Source organism: Heteronotia binoei, unplaced genomic scaffold (genome assembly GCF_032191835.1).
Source record: "Heteronotia binoei isolate CCM8104 ecotype False Entrance Well unplaced genomic scaffold, APGP_CSIRO_Hbin_v1 ptg000047l___fragment_1, whole genome shotgun sequence".
NCBI lineage: Eukaryota > Metazoa > Chordata > Lepidosauria > Squamata > Gekkonidae > Heteronotia > Heteronotia binoei.
The window spans coordinates 431,546-452,880 of NW_026799982.1; the positions used below are offsets into that span (position 1 = coordinate 431,546).

The 21,335-nt window shown below is 43.2% G+C and overlaps 1 protein-coding gene across 2 annotated transcripts in view; it reads right to left on the reverse strand.

The window, feature by feature from the left end:
- The window catches only part of LOC132590487 (solute carrier family 12 member 2-like), a 136,634-nt gene that overhangs the window by 52,545 nt on the left and 62,754 nt on the right, over window positions 1-21,335 (reverse strand). For both annotated transcript variants that reach the window (XM_060263395.1, XM_060263394.1), the window contains exons 11-16: window positions 16,148-16,255; window positions 14,153-14,276; window positions 11,381-11,482; window positions 3,431-3,586; window positions 2,162-2,261; window positions 768-879 (exon numbers count right to left, since the gene is read on the reverse strand). In XM_060263395.1, the coding sequence (XP_060119378.1) occupies window positions 768-879; window positions 2,162-2,261; window positions 3,431-3,586; window positions 11,381-11,482; window positions 14,153-14,276; window positions 16,148-16,255 (702 nt within the window). The remainder of the gene's footprint in view (window positions 1-767; window positions 880-2,161; window positions 2,262-3,430; window positions 3,587-11,380; window positions 11,483-14,152; window positions 14,277-16,147; window positions 16,256-21,335) is intronic.

Here is a 21,335-nt window from a genome sequence, read left to right on the forward strand (position 1 = left end):
CAGAGTAGAGTTTGGGAGATTCAGGTTTAAACCATTAGTCTGCCATAGCAACCCACTAGGTGATGAAGGCCAGTTACATACTTTCAGCCTAACCAACCTCAGTGTTGTCTGTGAGGATAAAAACGATGAGAGGAGAATGATGTAAGCTGCTCTGATCCCCATTGCGAGAAGGGTGGAGTATCAATGAATTAAATAAATAATAAATATAGCTGAAGAGCGGAGGCAGATAAAAGACAGCTTGGTAAGTGGCTGAGAGAATGAGGCAGGAAAAGGGAAGAGGATACGGAGACTGCCAAACATCCTGAAAATACACTTCTCACTTTTTTAAAGACAGATTTTGAAATAAAATACTGATGTACTCCCCTAGGTAATGTCCAGTCATAAATATGTTGAAATGCATCAAGTTTATTTATTTGGCTTATATGTTAAGCTGGATACTCCTCAGGTCCTACTAGCTTTTCCCAGAGTCAGTTTAAAGCTGAAGTACAAGCTTTTTGATGTTATAACAGCAGCTGTTTGATTATATTGCAATTCTAGTGCAGCCTAATTTTTGTACATGCAGCCGCATTTTTGTCTCAGCTTGTTCCAAAATGTTCCCCAATATTTAACAAATCTAAACCCTTCTCATCAACACACTAGCACATTCAGTCTATATGTATTCTTCTCTCGTACTGCGCTATCTTATGTAGTTTCCCAGAAAAGAGGGGCACTCGGAACAGGTTTCTAAGTTGTTTTATAAAAAGGTATAAGAAATTATTCTGACTTACCATATGTATGTGACCACAGATCATTAACCCTACATTTTTGGTGAAGGCGTGTACCAGGTGAAGCAATGCAGGACGCGAGTTTGGAGGACCACTCATGATGAGACACTGTGGCCTAGTTTTAGATTTAAAAGATAAATAGTATGCACATGTCATAAATTATCTACCTGAGCTGCTCTTAATAAGCTGTAGATTCCATCCATACTGCAACTCAAATTGCATAACATCTCCATACATTTCAGTGGCAAGTGTCTCCACGCTTCAATGATTAGCCAAACTCCAGCAAAGGTAACAAGATACCACCAATATTTGCCTAAAATAGCATTACCAGAGGGAGGAGGAATACTACTGAATGGACCTGCTGGACTCTTGAACAGACACTACTCTGAAATCCATTTCCAAAAGAAAAATATTCCCTAATGGATCTAGAAGAAGTGTTCTTTCTATGGAATCTTCAAGTTGAATGAACTTTTTCTTCAGTCAGCCTACCAAAGCCCAAATACAGTTAAACCTTTAAAAAACTTATCAAAAGCTTTTCAATGCATGAGCACTTTTAAACATTTCTGATTTTTAGAGAGTAGACTAAATGTTGGCTTTTAATTGCTAGGATTTTAGTTTGCATTTGCAGTAAAGGGTAATATACATCTTGATTGTAACATATTGGTTAAAGCGGATTTAAAATTCAAGCTGCTACTCTGAGAAAGCTAGCAAAATAGTCTACTCATCATAAAATGTCATTATTGGCAAGGGCTGGGACACCTGATAGAGCAGGGCAAAGATATGTGAAGTGTGGTTAATGAGTTTTTCACCATGGAGCAGCAACTCATTTCCTCCCAGTCAATGCCACACAGTGGCTACATGTCAGAAAGTTTGGCTGATGGGGACAAATAACATAACAATCAAATTTGTTTGTAGGCTGTGTTCTACATCTCTTCCTTTTATGTAACATTATTCAGATCCTTTTGGTTTGGTTCTAACTCGCCTGGGCCCAGATTGTGTACGAGTACTTAAAAAACAAGCCCACCTGCATTTACTTTGCTACAAGGTCACTCAACCAAATTCAGCAAGCAAACTGGCCCAGAATGCAAGCTGAATACATCCACACATAAGCCTAATGACATTTACTATGTGTCACTGCTCAGTCCACCTTTGCTTGGTGATAACAGCCAATTAATGTTGAGAGTTTGAAATGTAATCAAGCAACCACTTTCAGGACATGCTGAACTCTGTGTGAAACCATTCTAGTCACATTTTCAATACACCACGTCAGAGCTGGGAACAGAACCTCTATTTCAGATTGTGTGATCATGTCAATTTCTACCGTTATGCTAGATGTTCCCTATGATATTTCAAGTTCACTCATATTGTCTAACATGTATTTATCTATCTCAAGTTACCTGAAGTTTTTCACATGGTCTTCTACACCTGAAAGGCGAACAGCATGCTGTAGTGCATTTAGATAAGTCAAGGCTTGAGTAGAAGATCCCCAATTTACATCTGTAAAAGGATTGGTTTTTGTTATAGAAGAAGGAGCCCACTGAGGTAAAGCCTTAGATCTGGCTGGTTTAAGGATGAGCAGAAAAAGAGAGTATTATAGTGAACCCATTCTCATTCTAAAACTCAAACAGAACACAAATAGTGGCCAAGACAGTATCAGAGGTATCTGAAGATGTGGTTTCAGTATAAGTACTGATAAGAAGAAAATCTCCTTTCTAAAATGCTCAAAGCAAGGGTAGTTAATGCCCCTAAGAAATTTCACCAGTAATTTACTGAAGCAAGCTTTCAGGGAACAGTTTAAGAACACACATGAAGATGCCAGGGTCATTCATAATGCAGGTGCCACATGCTATCATGGGTTTGGGAGAGGGATTGGGATTGGAAAGCAGTCATTCTTCCCTTTCTCCATCTACACAATTATATAAATGGTAGTAAATAGATAGAAAGCTGGGGCCTAAAACTTTTTGCTGTCTCAGTCTGTAATTTATTTACTTAACATTTACACTTATACTCCACCTTTCTCCCCAGCAGAGACCAAAAATGACTTACATCACTCTCCTGTCCTCCATCTTAATTTTGCAACTACTACTCTGAGAGGTAAGTTAGGCTGAATGTGTGACTGGCCCAAGGCCACTGGGCAAGCTTCCACAGCAGACTGGGAATTCAAATCTTAGTCCAACACTCTAACCACTACACTACACTGGCTCTGATGCCCTGGATCAGGGGTGGCCAAACTTTGTCAGATGTTTGAGAGCCTCAAGGAAGGAAGGAAGGAAGGAAGGAAAATAGAAGGGGGAGGTGGAAAGAAAGCAACTTTAACTTTAAATGCATTTTCCAAGCTGCTGGTTGGCTTGGCAAAGTGATTTAAAGAGAGAAATGCCTTCTCCATGCTGGCTGATGGGGTGGAGGGGACTCTAAGAGCCACACAATGTGTGAAAGAGCCACATGTGGCTCCCAAGCCATAGTTTGGCCACCCTGCCCTCGATCAAAGAAACAGCTTTCAAAATAGTTTCATTATTCCCTTATAGTCTGTCACAATGTTTCTTTCAACAGTACCTTCCCATTTCTCTTGAGAAAATTCCTACCAAGCTCAACCCCAACTGTGCCCTGAACAACATATATAATTTCCTGTAATATCTCTAGTTAACTTTTGAAACACATGCACCTACCTGGCTTTTTGTAAGTTACATAAATGTAGAGTCCTAGAACGATGACATATGTGAGAAGTGCTGCCCACCAGTTAATGACAAACATCACTATACAGCAAAGTACTGCGCCAACCAGGGACACCCACATGTTGTAGTACTTAAAAGCAGGACGCCAACCTATTCAAAAAGCAAACAGAATTAAGTGAATGAACAGAAAGTTTCTCCTTTTGTGTGTTCCAGCAACCTCCAGAGCATTTTAATACCATACATATCTGTGTGGTAAAAAAGGTAAAGGTAGTCCCCTGTGCAAGCACCAGTCGTTTCTGATTCTGGGGTGATGTTGCTTTCACAACGTTTTCATGGCAGACTTTTGATGGGGTGGTTTGTCATTGCCTTCCCCAGTCATCTACACTTTCCCCCCAGCAAGCTGGATCCTCATTTTACCAACCTCAGAAGGATGGAAGGCTGAGTCAACCTGGAGCCAGCTACCTGAACCCAGCTTCCGCTGGGATCGAACTCGGGTCGTGAGCAGAGCTTAGGACTGCAGTACTGCAGCTTTACCACTCTGCGTCACAGGGCTCCATCTGTGTGGTATTTACATATTAATGAATATATATGGGGCATCCTGGGGCCAAAGAACAAACAACGTCAGTACTTTAAAAACACACACTAAGTTCCAACAAAAGAAAAATGGATAGCCATTAAGTTTCAAGTTAGTTTGGTGCAGACTGCTGCTCACAGCCTGGTTAGCTGGATAGTGAAATATACAATGTTTGTTCTCCCTCAGAGGCAGAGGACATGTGATTGGGTTATTCCACTGTTCCTCTAGGGAGGCAGGAAACACTTTTTTCTCCTTCCTTTTGGCGCCTTGGGATAACCCTCCCCTTTCAGTTTTCTTTCCTGCCTCTTATGGAGTTGCAGCAAGAAAAGTTTAGGCTTTGCCTCCTTTTCCCAAATTTAGTCTAATTTCTTCCTTTTTTATCTAATCTTCAGCCCTTTTCTCCCATCTGACTTTCATATCTGCCCTCTGAGTTTTCTTCCTCTTACTTCTGGAGAAGCAGAGAAGAAAAATCATTCACCGAACACCCAGCTTCCATGGCATCCGAAGAGCACTCCTACGGTTTCCTTTCAGAGGAAGAGCCTGCGGTGCAAATCAGTGCAACCACCAGTGTGAATCATGGGGCCGATGAGCCTTCGCGGCTCGATCGTGCTGACCACTGTGACGCTGCGAAAGACGCTGCTCAGCAGGCAGCGGCAGCCATTTTGGGGCTTTGGGATGCGTTTCCCACAAGTTCCCAGTACAGGCCTACGGAACAGTGTGCAATGCGGGGCCGACGTCAGACACTTCCAACAGCTTCCTGATGACTCCAATCCCACAAATGGGTAACATAACTGCGAGCTTTGGTGCGCTTAACCCAGAGTCAATGCATATCAGACAAACGATGCAGGAGCAAATGGCCAGGTTCTACTCATGAGTAGGCATCAGCGCGGACTTTCTCTCCGCGACCTCATCCCCTCCTCACCAAGGCAGCTTGTAAGGCTACCCCAAGACCCTCAATTCCACAAGAGTCTTCTGCTGATTCAGAGACCTCAGGATCAGAGGGAGATGATAGAGAGGAAGGGGAATTCTTATCAGGGGAAGAGGAGGGAGAGAAAACCCAGGTCCTTGAACAAGCTAGTCGCTTTTTCAAATCAGAGGACTACCAATATCTTTTAGCCAAGACTCTAAAAGCCTTGGAGATTTGTGATACCGCCCCCCCAAAGAAAAATTAAAGCTATCCAAAAAGCTTAAATCCACAGCCAGTGGGAATATTGAGTTCCTTCCTAAGGGATGTTGGATTTCTTATACATATATATGATGTTTCTATATGACTGTTCTTATTGAAGGGTCCCAAAATATTTCTCCAATAAAAAGAGACGGTTGGCCGATGGATGAACTTATCTGGGAAAATACATTTGATACTAATTAGCGGCTGGCCGGATATGTGTGGAGTCAGTATCTTGGTATGTGACTGCATTGTTGCACAAGAATGTTGTAAATAACTTGGTCCCAGAACATCTGGTGTCCTCAACGCTTGGAGTCCTAATGAGGATCTGGGAAAACAAGTCTATTACTCTCATTTCGGAAGAGGACTTTGACAATGCCCCTGTATGGGGCTCCAATGCGTCCAGCGTGAAGAAATATTGCTAAACAGCCTGAATCCTATAGAATAATATTATGGATTTTGTCTATACCCTGTTGGGAAGAGATGAGATGGATAGGAGGCTGAAATGGTCTCCATACAATCATCCCAATAATGTAGTGAAATGGAGAAAGGAGGGGGAGAGAGATTGCCAAATGGGGAATCGGCCTGTCAGGAATTCAGGCATGGGACACAGAGGAGAGATTTTTATTAAATGGATTTGTTAGACTTTCCTAATAGGTTAGGGAACTATAGCGATTATATGGAATGCATACACACACACACATAGCCTTTCCCTTATATATATATATATATATATATATATATATCTCCACACATGGCAATATTCCTGGTCTCACGTGTGATTTTATTATATGTTATGATATTATGCTTTATTATGATATATGTGTATTAAGGTATTGATTAGAATGGGTGAGGTAGGATTCTCAGGCTTTCATGGGAAAGTTTTTGTCCCAGGATGGGGGCTTCCCAGGCTTTCGTGGGAAGTTGTTGGTCCCAGATGGGGATTTTTGCCCTTTAGGGTTCAGTGGCCTATTTAGTACTAATTAGCAGAAGTATTTGACAACAATAGGTGGTTTCTTATGTAACGGGGTTTTTTTGGGGCTTTCCAGCCAAAAGATGATGGAATCTGGCTTTTGGATTCTGTTTGGATAGAAATAAAGAGGTGCTTTCTGGATTCTGATTGGATAGACAGAAGGGGGGGGAGCTTCCTGAATTCTGATTGGACAGAAAGGAAAAAGGTGGATACTATGGAAAAGGTATAACTGGGCTTACCAAGGAGGGCGCGTTTGGTTAGTCAGTTAGCTAGTTAACAGTGAGTTTAAGAGAAGCCTCTTGGGAAGCAAGACCCCTCCATACTTCTGCATAGACAACCACCTGAAGCCATAGGAGAGGTGAGGATGAAATACTTTTTGCTATCTGTACAATGGCTTTGCTTTTACTAAATGTAATAGGCTAAGGAACCTGAGCATAGGAAGGACTATAACCATGTAACTAAGAAGCTATGTAACCATGGGTCACTTAACCACACACACCCATGAGTCCATGTAGTCATTTAATCATGTAATCTTGTCAGAATGCTGCACTAAGATTTAAATAAATTTCCAATATGTATATTTCAGAACCTGAAGTCTGGTGTCTTTGTCCCTGAGGGGTGTTCTTCCCAGAGTATCTGAATAAAGATCCCCTTTTACAATATAGGGGCAGAACCCTGTATACTTTATCTGTTAACAGGGAGACCCCTCAGAGAAGGTTTTTCCATTTCCCCAGTATTTTGAAAAACAGTTAAGATCAGACTGGGAGAAGCCTGCCTCTACCAGGCAATTCTCCAACACAGTATAAAAATTGTATACCTTACCTAACTATACCTCTGACTTATTGCAGGTGCCAGCCGTGGATGGCCCTGTGGCAGCATTGCAAACTTCAGGACTACTCTCTGAGGATGGCCAAGGTTGTAAGGGCGGCTTCTACGGCCATGATTGTAAGGCGGCTTCTACGGCCTCTTTAGTATCTAGAGCATCCATAGTCTGGCTCAGGAAATTGCTTCTACTTGTTCCAGAGGACAACAGAAGGCTTCTAGAGGGTGCCACCAGAACTCTAAAGGCGGCATCCTTCTCGGCCGATGCTACTTTGGATATTATATCCTTCGCATCCAAGACGATGGAAGCCAATACAGTGGCCAGGCGTCTCCTCTGGCTGAGGTCTTGGCAAGCAGACTTCGCATCCAAGACCATGGTGTCAGCTTATCCTTTTTATGGCGAGAAACTCTTCGGCGAATCACTAGAAAATATTCTGATAGAAACCAAGGAGAAGAAAAAAGCAATGCCCAGATTGTTTTGGCGAATCGACAGACGAGGCACCCAATCCTTTCGATCTCATCATACCCTGGCCAGATTTTGACCCAACAACAAAAAACCCTCTTGGGAAGCTTCCAAAACATAGTTCAAGAGAGGTTCCTTCACTTCAAGATACAACAAAGGAGCCTTCAACAAATCAGACAGAAACGAATGTGATCCGAAACCCAAGCAGGCATGACTATTCACACCTTCCGGTGGGGGCTCGACTCCTACACTTTCTTCCAGCTTGGCAAAACTCTCAAGCAGACTCTTGGGCTTTAGAAACCATATCCCAGGGATATTCAATTGAGTTCAATTCTATTCCCCCCAACAGATTCATTCGATCACCTCCAGCAAGGAGATCTGCCAAGAGAGCAATTGTATCCCAGGCACTGCTTCATCTCTTAGAGATTCAGGCCAAAGAACACGTTCCAGTCCAGGAAAGGGGACAGGGGGTCTATTCTATCCTGTTCCTAGTACCGAAGAGGACGGAGACTGGAAGGTCATTCTCAATCTCAAATTTCTGAACAAGTCTGTCAAACTCAGGCGTTTCTGGATGGAAACTTTGAGATTCATAATGGACTCGATTCAACTCAGGGAATTCCTCACATCCATAGACCTGAAGGAGGCCTACCTGCATGTACTGATACACCCAGCACACAGGCGGTTCCTACATTTCACGATAGAAGGACAGCATTTACAGTACAGAGCCATGCCATTCGGCCTCTCCACAGCTCCCAGGGTATTTTCGAAACTTCTCATCAACCCAGTGGTGCATCTGAGACGCCAGGGGATACATGTTCACCCCTATGTGGACGATCTTTTGATCCGCTCCAACAGCAGAGCCAAGTGTCTAGACGACACGGAGATCACCATACAGTGTCTCCAGAAACACGGTTTCATTGTCAACTTCTCCAAGAGCGCCCTAATACCGACTCAGTGCATCGAACATCTGGGAGCAATAATCAACAATAAACAACTGTCACTTCCTGTCGCCAAGGCTCAGAAGATCAGAGAGACGGTGTCATCGGTAATCCAAAATCATTCATCAACACTTTTAGAATTGGCCAAATTGATGGGCCTCTTGATCTCTTGCATCGACTTGATCCAGTGGGCCCGCTTCCATTCCAGAGACTTGCAAAGGTTCTTACGACCCTATCAGTTAGTGAAAATGGAACAGAGACAGATGTATCTCACCGTTCCACTCAGAGTCAAAACCAGCCTCCGGTGGTAGATGCAGATGAACAACTTACGCCAAGGCAAGCAATTCAATGTGTCGATGTCCAAGGAAATATTCACCGATGCAAGTCTCCAGGGTTGGGGTGCAGTCCTTCAAGAGTCTCCAACCCACGATACGTGGTCCCTTCCGGAGCATTCCTTACCAATCAATGTACTGGAACTCAGAACAATTCGACTAGCACTAATTCATTTCATGTCTACCATATACAAACAACATGTCCTAGTCCGCACGGACAATATGTCAGCCAAGATTTACCTGAACAAACTGGGGGAGGATCCAGATCATCTCAACTGCACAAGGAAGCCATGAGACTTCTGCAGTGGGCTGAGAGGAACCTATCCTCAATCCGGGCAGAACATATCAGGGGCCAGGAAAATATACAAACCGACTGGTTGAGCAGACAGTCCATTTGCGACAGGGAATGGGGCCTTCACCCGAGAATATTTCAGCTCATCTTTCGACACTTTGGTCATCCTCAAGTGGACCTATTTGCTTCTCCAGCAAATTGTCAACTACCTCGCTTCTTTTCCAGATATCTGTATCAGGAGGCGGAACAGACAGACGCCTTAATGTCACCGTGGCCTCCGGGGCTTCTTTACACCTTCCCTCCCATTCCTCTTCTGTCCAGGACGCTTGGGAGAGCGAAGGAAGCCCAGGCGGAAATCATTCTAGTGGCTCCGTGTTTGCTTCTTCGCCCGTGGTTCTCAATAATCCAAGAGCTAACAATTCGGGAACCACTTCTTCTACCAACAGACCCAGACAAGCTTCTCCAGAGTCCAGTATGGCACCCGAATCCAGGATGGCTATGTTTGACCGTGTGGCGGTTGAGCGGAATACCCTCCAGAAGCTTGGATACTCCACAGAGGTGTCTGATACCATCCTAGCCGCCAGGAGACAATCGACGGTACACATCTACAATACCACATGGAAGGCATTCGTGAGATGGTGTAGATGAAAGAAAATCAATCCAATGACTCCAAACTATCGCAGCTGTACTGGCTTTTCTCCAGGAGGGGCTTCAATCAGGTCTCAAGGCATCCACTCTGTGATGACAAGTAACAGCATTAACCACGGTACTACCTCCTACTGAAGGATACAAGCTGGCAAGACATCCACATATCCAACTCTTCCTAAAGGGTGCAACAGTGAAGGCACCCCCTCAGATACACCGCTTCCCCACCTGGAGACTCAATCCATTATTAACAGCACTCATGAAACCTCCATTTGAGCCTATAAGAGAGGTGGTTCAGAATGAAAGTTCTCTTTCTGGTTGCCATTACCTTGGCTCGTAGGGTATCAGAGCTCAGTGCTCTGTCTATGAAAACTGACCTTTGCATTTTCCATAGGGATAAAGTACCCAGGACAGATCCTATCTTCATCCCTAAGGCAGCCTTAAGATTCCATCGCTCTCAAGAAATCGTGCTACCAACATTCTGTCCAAATCTAAAACACCCTAAGGAGTTTATATGGCATACACTGGATGTACGAAGAGCATTAAAAATTTACATCACAAGAACACAGGATATAAGTCACACAGAGGGTATGTTCATCAACACTTCCCCTCCAAGAACAGGAAACAGAATGTCTCGAAGTTCCATCAGCTCCGTTTTAAAAGCATGTATCAGGGAAGCATATAAGTCATCAAGTTTGCTGATCCCCACAGGAATAATAGCACACTCTCTGCGCAGTGCATAAATCAATGCAGCTTTTCTTAATCACACTTCAGTAAATGAGGTTTGCAGGGCCGCAACATGGTCATCTATTTCTACATTCATCAGACATTACAAAATCCATACCATCGTAGCTGCAGAAGCAACTTTTGGGAGGAAAGTCCTTCAACATATCGTTACCTCAGAAGACGATGACAATCCACCCAACTAGGGACACTGCGTTAGAAGGTCCCAATCACATGTCCTCCGCCTCTGAGGGAGAACAGCCCATTGGTACTTACTGTGAAGGGTCCTTCTCTTCAGAGGATAGGAGGAAATATTGCCGCTCCCTGCATCATCTTCTGTATCTATTTCTATATATGGCTGTTCTTATTTCCTCCTTCATTGTCTACACTAATATCTTCTGGAAGGTAATCAGTGTATATAGTTGCTATGTTTTTGGTTGCTCCTGATAAGCTTTATGTTTCAGCTAGTTCAGAGTTTTACTAAGTTACTGCTATTCGGCGTTCCAAAACTGAAAGGGGAGGGTTATCCCAACGTGCCAAAAGGAAGGAGAAAAAAGTGTTTCCTGCCTCCCTAGAGGAACAGTGGAATAACCCACTCACATGTCCTCCTGTCCTCTGAGGAGATGGACCCTCCACGGTAAGTACCAATGGGCCATTCTTTGTAGTCCAAAAACAGATTGTTTGCAAAAAAATTGTCTATGGCAGGGGTGGCCGACGGTAGCTCTCCAGATGTGTTTTGCCTACAACTCCCATCAGCCCCAGCCATTGGCCATGCTGGCTGGGACTGAGGGGAGTTGTAGGCAAAAAACATCTGGAGAGCTACCATTGGCCACCCCTGGTCTATGGCATTTAATGTACTACCTTTTAATGCAGATCTTTTACTTATAATTCCATATTTTTGTGTCTGTTTGACAGCTTGTGGAAGAACTTAAGTTTAATTTAAAGGAATCTTAAAAGACACTTTTGCCTACATTGATTTGTTTCATGTGCATAAGAGTAACAACATAAAATTCATACCTGGGGATTTTGCAAGTGAAGCATGAAACACTGAGAAGTTAATTAAGGCATAAGAAGCCAAGAAGAAGTTGGAGATAATTGGAGCAATGAGATTCAATTCAGCTGTAAAGACAGAAAAATACCATTATACCGCTATGTTTACTACCAAGGTAAAACAGAAAGGGTTACATGTAGTTTTATTGTTAATTTTATGCTGCTGATAATTTTTTATTTTGATTAAAAATAAGCTACCGTGACAGATTTTTAGCTGAGAGTACTGGCTAAACAACAAGTAGTAACACTGAAATACATCTTGGACCTTCTGCTGATTGTAAATTATGTATTTATGGTTTTATTGTAAAAAAAAATTTCAATTTGTCGTTTTTTCTTGTTGTTAGCTGCCCAGAGCCTGTCAGGGGAGGGCAGGATATAAATGTGATAAAATAAATTTTAAAAATATTTTTAATAAATATGATTTTGGGGGTATTCTTTGCAACCATACAAAAGGAAACAAGTTCTTGAGGGGTAGAATACCTATGTAAGCTGCAAACAGGACCTTTTAATCTTATAATTTTAATGTTCCATGTACATGATGAGAGAATGAACTCCATATCTTCTCAACCAGTTCCATAGTTATAGAAGACAAGATAGCTATAGACTATCAAATCTGATGCCATGAGCTCTGGACAGTCTTACTGTCTGAACAGCAGAGAATACATTTGCAGAGAATACCCACCAATAGTTATGTTAGTGTCGCAGAATTTGGGGTTGGGTCTCTTAAGAAATGGGCACTAAGCTCTGCAAATATGTTAAGCCTCTATATTTTTCTTGGAGCTGGCGCTCTCTCTATAATTTTTGGCTGCTGTTATGAACTTGGCCACCAGAGTACTAAGCTAATCAGCACTATCATGCATTCATATTGCTAACAGCGCAGCAGAATAGAAAAAAAAACTAGAGTAAAGTTGAGAGTCTTTTAAGGACAGGAATCTCCTTATTTGGTATGGCAGGAAACAAGATGGAGGAAGCAGCCATGTGTAAGACCCAGAAAGTAGGTGAAAGGGAGAGGACAATCTGGGTTCTGATTGTTTATTTGGCTGCAAAATTGTTTACATCAAAAATGCAGCTGGAGAGAGGCTATCAGATAAGGTAGAGATAAGCGATGTCAGTGCTCCAGGGAAAAAGGTTTTAAAACCCTGGACTTTTGAGCAAAAGGAGCTAACTCTATGGGAGGCAGGGGCCTCTAGCCAAGAAATTAACAATCCTTGTTAATTTCTGTTTGGGGCCCCAAACATAGAAAAAATGCTCAGACTTAGAATCTAGAGCATAGCATCTACTAGGGACTTGGGACTCAGATTTTAAATGAGAAAATGTAACTAATAAGTTGAAGTTTTTATTGCGACTTATATTTTTCAGTATGCTCTTTGCTTTATTGTATTTTATGCTTTATGCTTGATTGAATTCTAACTGTGCAGCTGTTTTCTGTTTTGTTTTCTATCCATATATTTTAAGCCTTCTATCGAATGTAGAAACTGAAATGTACTAAATTTATCTAACTGCTTTGTTTTCTATTCATTTGAAGCCTTCTGTCTAAAGGAACTGTATGAGCAACTGTGCTAATGTAATCTCTTGTTTTGCCTTTCTAACTATATTTTAAGACTTCTGTCTAAAAGAGAAACTTGGAGTCTAATAAAGTTTATCTACGAGGTCTTAAAAAACTTATTGCTGAGTATGTATTAGCCTTCTGATAACTGAAGGTTGTTTTGGTTCCTGGAGGTTGGTTTTGGGTTTGTGCTGTTGGGGGTACAAAAGAAGTCCCCCAACATTTTTGGTGACCTGTGCATAAACAGAATTAGCTAACAATTAGCAACTTTGTTATTGGTTTTGCATAGCCCATATACATGAGTTGAACAAGCTGACCTACCAGGAGACAGGTGTATAAGATGCAAATACCAAAAAATTACTATGTATGTTTCACTCTTACTGATTTCTCACTGCCATCGCTTTGCCCCCAGGCTTCTGTTTTCCCTCAGCCCAAGTGATCTATTTCCCACTAGTTGCTCTGCGGGTGCATTTTGACTCCCTCCAGGTCCCCTCGTGGTATCTTAATCCTTAAAAGACAGCATTGCAAAGCCACAAGGGGAACCGGAGGGAGCCACACATTTATCCAGGTGCTGTTCCTTGGTTTCACCTGTCAAGTTAATGCACATTCACTCTTTCTTACAAACAAGCATATGCAGGCTTATATTCATTCACTGTAATGTACAAAAGGGGCTAAGAGACGGTATGACCGATTTCGTACTCACCTTACGCCGCTATCATGTTTGTTTTCTCAGTGCAGCTTCCTTTCGATTTCCCACTATCTGCCCCAGGGCTACAGCAAGGATCGTTGTTTTCGCGCAGTAAACAGAAACTGGTTTTTAGTGGTTTCTGTTTGCTGTGTGAAAACACCAATTCCTGCTGCAGCCCCGGGGCATATAGTGGGGAATCAGAAGGAAGCCACGCTGAGAAGATGAACGTTTCAGCAGCGTAAGGTTTCAGCAGCGTAAGGCAAAATCGGTCTGATTTTGTCACAAATATATATAGTAAAAAGTAGGTTTATTACCTGTACTACAAAATCAAGTACAGCACAACATGTGCCTTGCTCATTAACATAAGAATGCTTACATTGTCAAACTAGTGATCTAATTGGCTAGTGATTTTTAATGTGGATCATATTCAAAGTTTCTTAAGAACTAGACAAGAAAATTATACAAAAATCTTTTCTAGCAAACAAAGCTCATAAATCACACTCACCAATTAATATGAATCCAAGTGCAATCAAGAAGGTCAAAAGATACCCTCGTAAAGGTTCGTTATTCTTCCCGTAGCCCTTAGCAAACATCAAGAAACCTGGGTAAATATTGTCTTTGCACAGAGCCTAGAAAAAAAAATGGAAGCAATTCAACTACAGTCATATACTAATACAACACCAAATCAGCAAATCTTTTTAGATAATTTTTCAGATGACCTGTGCACCCTGAATGTAATTACAGACAATCAGTTTTGTGGGAAAATTATAAGTGAACAATTAAGAGGCTCTACCTAGCAAATGTAAATTTAAATAGAATGTAGGATTATATTAAAGATACATGAATTCCCACACATCCATAGTACATATAAATAGGAGCCCGCAAACTCGGGGGGGGGGGGGGAGTTAAGATGACATCCCCTTTCACAGGCAGCACCTGCAGCTCTCCCTTGATTTATCTTCTTCCCCCCTCCCAGTCTTCAGCTCTCTGTCCCACTGGCAGCCCCTCCCATTTCCCTCTCTCCTACTCATCTATCTTGTTCTGTTTCTCCCCCTGTATAGTCTCTTTCTCCCCTGCATTAGTCTGATCCCATACCATTTTTAGCTCTCCCTTTTTATCAGTACCTTCTCTCCCTCTTTTTATTTTTCATTTGTTTCTCTCTCTCTTTGCCCCTGTGCTTACAATCAGGTCTTGCAATGTTTGTTACTGGATGCCTAGCAACCCCTAAAATTGCTGCCAAGATCTCACAAGATAGTCTTTTGACATCTCATTGTTATATTTTTGTTGAAGAAGCAGACAGTACTTCTCTGATTTTGGGGATTCTGTCCCCCTATCCCAGCTTAATATTTTTCTGCAAACCTGAGACTTCCCACAGGCTTTTAGAGAAATCTTTCTCCTATTTATCCCTGGCCCTATTGTGTCAATTTCTGATGCATACTCCAAGGTCCATTCAGAATTAGAAGAATGGGATTTATACCCAGTCCTTCACTCAAAGTCTCAGAGTGGCTTACAGTCTCCTTTCCCTTCCCACAACAGAAACCCTGTGAGGCAGGGGGTGCAGAGAGAGCTATCCAATAACTGCTTCTGGACAGCTCTGAGAGAGTTATGACTGCCCCAAGGTCACTCCAGCAGCTGCATGTAGAGGAGTAAAGAATCAAACTTAGTTCTCCTGGATAAGAGTCCCTGCACTTAATCAAACTGGCTCTCTAAGTATATACTTTCAGACCCAGCAGATTCCTGGATAAGGCAGCAAGCCAGGAAGATGTATAAATAAGTGCTCACACAAGTCCTCCTGAGACATAAATACAGAAGAATTTAAGGAAATAACTAAGAAATCAAATTATAATAATATGTATTATTTCCAAATCATAGTTATGTCGAGGCACTCTTGCCATGAACTAAATAGTAGCTGTAACCACTGAAGTGTAGCCAATGCTTCTTGAATTGCTAACTTGTCCCGTGGTAACCTTTTCCCCTCACAGCAATACCTGCTATCTATTGTGCTCTGTCTTGTAACCATCATGTACCCACTATTGCCCTGTGCTGAACACTTCAAGATTGGGGAGTCTAGTTCACAGTGATTTGCTTGCACCTGCATCAAAGGGGACGTCTAGGAAAGAATTTTGGAAAGGGAGAATGCTTTTTGGCGCCTAATGCTTAAATGTTCTAAGGGTTACTCTGAAGGTATATGTAAGAGGGCATTTGCCTGCCTAAGCCAGTTTTAGCAACACTCTAGCCTGTCATGTCATTCTCTCAATAAATTGATCTCTTGGAAACACTTGAGTTGTTTGATGGGGAAGAACTTACAGGAGTTGACAGGTTACCAGTACAAGAGAGTAGAGATTTATAAACAGTACCATCATTACCTTATCTTACACAGTTTGGTTTTGGCCCCGAGACCTCAATATCTTAAGAAACAGTATTTGAACCTCAAGTATACTGCTTTCTAAAAAGCCACTTTTAAAGTGCTGATTTCAAAAGTCTCCAAATAACTTCTTACCTGAAAAATTTTAGGTGCGCTGACAAGAGATGCTAATGCAGAAGAAAGGGTGGCAGAAAATATACCAGCTGAAATCAAAGGTGCAAATGCTGATACCATACTCATTACCTAGAAGTAGAAGGTAAGTATAAGTACAGATCTAACATAAGGAGCTTTAGTGTAAAATTAAGTTAAATTCAGTCCTGTAGACAAACCTCACCTAGGTTCTACAAGGATAATTCAATCATTCAGATTAAAAAACAGTATGGACAGTATTAGTTCTAGATTCTGTCCTTGGCAGTTCTAGAGAACTATGATATTATTACTTACAAACTTTTATACATTTGATAATAAAATATTAATGGAACGTTGACTAGCACTTCTCATAACTACTAAATACAGAGTAAGTAAAGGGCTAAATCCAGGTTCTGAAGAAGCCTGAAAGCCACTGTGAAATCTTCTGAGAAGTGAAAAGGAAACATTACAGTGTGGGTTATCCATTGGTTAATGCAGCTGTTATACATCTTCTTCTTTTCAGTGTAGGTTCTGCAAAAACCCATACATGATCTAAAAGGGTTATGGGGGGGACTTGCATAGCAGTAATGCCGACAATTTCTACAAAGTACTCAAAACTGGACCCTTTTAAAACCATTATTTTGTGCTGCTGTCCTATGAGTTTTACAGTAAACATGAGAAACTATTTATTTTAAACATGTACCCATTCCATGATCTAACTTAAAGACAGGTTGCTTACCTGTAACTGTAGATCTTCGAGTGGTCATCTGTGCATTCACACTCATGGGATATAGCGCCTGCACCGATCTCCCGAATCAGTACCTAAAAAGCCTGGGATTTTTTCACGCTCAGCACCAGTGAGCATGTGCAGGCATCCCAGTACGCATGCTCACTGGAGCCAGCGCGAGGATCCCGCCAGTTCCTTCTTGACCGCTGGAAGCCCCTAACATGGGAGACCGTCAGCAGTGGGGAAGAAGGGCAGGTAGTGTGAATGCACAGCTGACCACTCGAAGATTTACAGTTACAGGTAAGCAACCTGTCTATCTTCTTCGTGGTCTCTGTGCTTCACACTCATGGGAGATTAGCAAAACAGACATACCTGGAGGTGGGAAGATGGTCAACCAGAAGAGACAGCTTGCAGCACCGCAGCTCCCAGACGAGTCCTCTGCTGAGCATGTACATCCAGAGTGTAGTGCTTCATGAAAGCATGTGGAGAGGACCAGGTGGCAGCCTTGCACACGTCCGTCAGGGAAATGCCTTTAAGGAACGCCACCAATGTCGCCATGGCTCTAGTAAGAGTGTCCACGAATGGGCCCAGGCAACAGCTTCTTTGCCAACAAGTAGCACAGTTTAATAATCTCAGTGAACCACTTCGAAAGCCGCTGAGATGAAATTCTGGAGCCCAATTTAGGAGCAGTATAAGAAACAAAAAGATGCTGGTCCTGACGAAAACTCTTAGAATGACTCAAATAAAACAATAACGCACGCTTAACATCCAAAGCGTGCCACCGACATTCCTCATCCGAGGAAGGCGTGGGATAAAACGTGGGTAACCAAACATCCAACTTAAGGTGAACTGGGAAACCACCTTGGGAAGAAATGAAACATCAACTGTGGAGGTAGGGGTCCCAATCCTCCCGCTCTGGCGGGGGACCCCCGGGTTTGCACCCTCCTCTCCCGCTGTCTCAGAAAACGGAAGCGGGGGGGGCGGGAAGGGGAGAATGACGCAAAGGCTGCGAGTCTGGGTCCTTTGGAGCAGCAAGTTGAAGAAGAGGCAGCAGCGGCGTCGGCCTGCTCCGCTCCCCTCCCCTCCGAGGTCAATCAGAGAAGGGGAGGGGGCAGGCCAGGACTCAGCAAGAGCAGGCAGCAGCACGCAGCGGCCGCGGCCTGTTCCAGTCCTCTGAGGTGAGGAGGTCTGTCAGAAGGGGAGGGGGCAGGCCAGGCCAGGACTCAGGCAGCAAGAGCGAGCGGGCAGCAGTGCACAGCGTCGTCGGCCTGCTCCGCTCTCCTCCAGTCCTGAGGTGAGGAGGTCTGTCAGAAGGGGAGGGGGCAGGCCAGTGTGTGCGCGCGTGAGTGAGAGAGTCTGCTAAGCGGCCAGCCGCAGCGTGTGGGAGCCATGGATGGAAGGGGGGGGGAGCCATGCACGCTCACTCTCCTTTCTCCTCCTTCATCCCATTGAAGCACCAACAAAGTTTTTTCCCCCTTCAGTGAATGTTTGGAGGTGTCCTTTTTCTCCCCCTCAACATCCCGTTCCAGCAGCTCCTTTAGAATCAACGATCTTCCCTGATTTGTTTGTGTGTGTCCTCGGTATCCCATTCCAGCTTCTTTAAGATCAACAAAAATCTTCCGGTATTTGTTTGTTTGTGTGTGTGTTGGAAGGGAGACTGTCGTCTCTGTTTCTCCCCCTCCCGTTCCAGCGCCTTTCAGTTCTCCCCCTATTCCACTTTCTTTCAAATCAACAAAGATCTTCCCTGAGTGTGTGTCGGGGATGTTCTAAAACCTATGACAAGATTGTCCATAGGGAACAATAGCAGAGCTTGGATTGTCCATTGACTTGCATGGGCTTAATTGAAATACACTGAAACACAGAAACAGCTGCAACAAAAACTTGGAATGGATTCTTTCAGGAAATTCAAAAGATACTACAAGTGTCCTGGAATGGAATTGTCAGGGGGAGGGTGGGTTGCCACACTCTGGGACTGCAGGGTAGAAGGGCAGCCTTGGGGACTGGAGGTTGGCAAAGTACATTTTCCCCTGTCAATCCAGTCCTGGAGGATGGAAAACTACCTTTTCCCCTGTCAATCCAGTCCTAAAGGCTGGCAGATTAGTTTTCCCCCTGACAATCCAGTCCCCTAGCCTTGCAGTCCCAGAGTATGGCGACCAACCCTCCCCCAGGGCACTTGTAGTATCTTTTGACTTTCCTGAAAGAATCCATTCCAGGTTTTTGTTAAAGCCGTTTCTGTGCTTCAATGTATTTCAATGAAGCCCATGCAAGTCGATGGACAATCTTCTCTCCCATTATATCCTATGGACAATCCAGGCTCTGCTATTGTTTTCTATGGACAATCTTGTCTTTACATATTTAGTACTAACTACATATTTAGCTTTTCTTAAAAGTTTGTTAAAGATTAGATAGAAATAAAGAGTCTGTAACTGAAGAGCAACAGATTTCAAGCCATTCTTCCATTTACTTCAACAGTATATTGGCTACTGTGTTAAGACATTACTACTGATTGAACTTAACAAAGTTTTATAAAGCAGTGGATTTCATTACAGCTCTACTATTGTCATTTTTTCCTCAAGATTTCACTGTCTCAGAGAACTCAGCAGTTCCTCTTCTTGCTGTCTTAGTAGTGCAAACAAAGTTGTGACTTCTCTGTTCGTATAATGAGAACTTCAGAATTAATAGGAGGGCTTATTTCTATGAGTTGATGTCTAACTAGCATTCTTTGATTTCTTTGCTATTAAGTGTTCATCTCCATATTTCTGAATACTGTTTATTAAACATACAGGTCTGGTTCAAAACTCTGGTTTGGTGGTTTTAGAATACCAAATGAGCAGGGGAGTCCTGGGGAGAGAAGGTGTCAAGCATAGGTTGTATCTTTTGTCATCTTGCAGCCCACCCTTCTCCAATGATCAGCAAAGATATTCCACAGCCATTTGGAGCTGGGGTTGGGGGTGGGGAAAAGACAGTAAATCAGTTTTGTTAATTATTTAGAAATCAAAGAAGAGAACTGCCTATGTAGCTGGAATTTTATTTCAGAGTTCTCAGCATCAATTAGTTCCAAATGCCCTCAAACACAAACCTCTGTGCAGTTTTCAGTACACCTTGCCTGGTTAGCAAAAGAAATTCCTGCAGTGAAGAGTACAAGCAAAGCTCCTGCTGTGCATGGAGTAGTTCTTTCCCTTCATATTATGTACCCATCCTTTGGATTCCAGCTTTAGAGTGCTGGACTAGGGTCTAGGAGACCTGGGTTTGAATCTCTACCTTGCCAAGGAAGCTTGCTGGGTAACATTGGAATACTCTCAACCTCTGATGGAAGCAGCTTGGGTTCCCACTAAAAGTAGGGTATAAATCAGGATTGCCAGCCTCCAGATGGTGGCTGGAGATCCCCTGCTATTACAACAAAGGTTTGAGGGTCAGAAATCAATGTAAAGTGAGAAATTTAAATTTGGAAGGGGAAAATGAAGGTGTTTGGATGCAATATTCTGGAAGTGACATCATTTGAAGGGGCGGTGCTTGAGAAATGACATCACTTGACCTTTGACCTGGAAGTGACATCACAGGATATGACATCACAAAGTGATGTCACATCCTTTTCCCTGGCTCCACCCCCAAAGTCTCCTGGCTCCACCCCCAAAGTCCCCAGATATTTCCTGAATCGGACTTGGCAACCCTATGTGGAGGTGATCTTGATGGGGGATGCAATCTGAGCAGACCTTTTAGAAACCTCTTCGAATGAGGGTGCACAAAAACTGAATGCCCCTCAACAGACTCATGGCATGCTGATATTGCTGATAAATAAAATTTAACAGAAGAAAAGGAAAGTCCAGCATCCACCAAAGATAACAAAAAATAAAAAATCACCGATAGATCTACCCGTTGGGGTGAGATTGTAGGGTCAGCCAAAAACTGAAGAAACTTCCCCCACTTCCTATCATAGGAAGCACGGGTAGACAACTTTCTACTATTTAGAAAGACATGTTGGACTCTGCTGGAGAACTCACAGGGTCGATGAACCACGCCGTCAGCTTCAGATGAGGAACGTTGTGATGGAACACGTGACCGTCCTGGGCCGACAGAAGGTCCGGTTCCACCGGAAACTGATAAAAAACACCCCTCACTAGTTGAAGCAAGATTGGGAACCAGTTCTTCCAAGGCCACCACGGTGTCACTAGGATGCAGCGCGGCCTTTCTCTTGCAATTTTGTTGACAACTCTTGTCAGCAGAGGCAGAAACAGATATAGGAACCAATCGTTCCACGGAAACATCATGCTGTCTCCCAATGACTCTGGATCCATGCCCCCCCTCCCGGAACAGAACAGAGGATACTTCCGATTCCTGGCTGTGGCAAACACATCCATCTGAGGATACCCCCAGAGCTGAAAAACAGGTTGAAGGAAGTGCCACTGCATCTCACACGTGTCCGCCTGCAGATTGAGCACCCCTGGAAGGTGTGCAGCCTTCACGTAG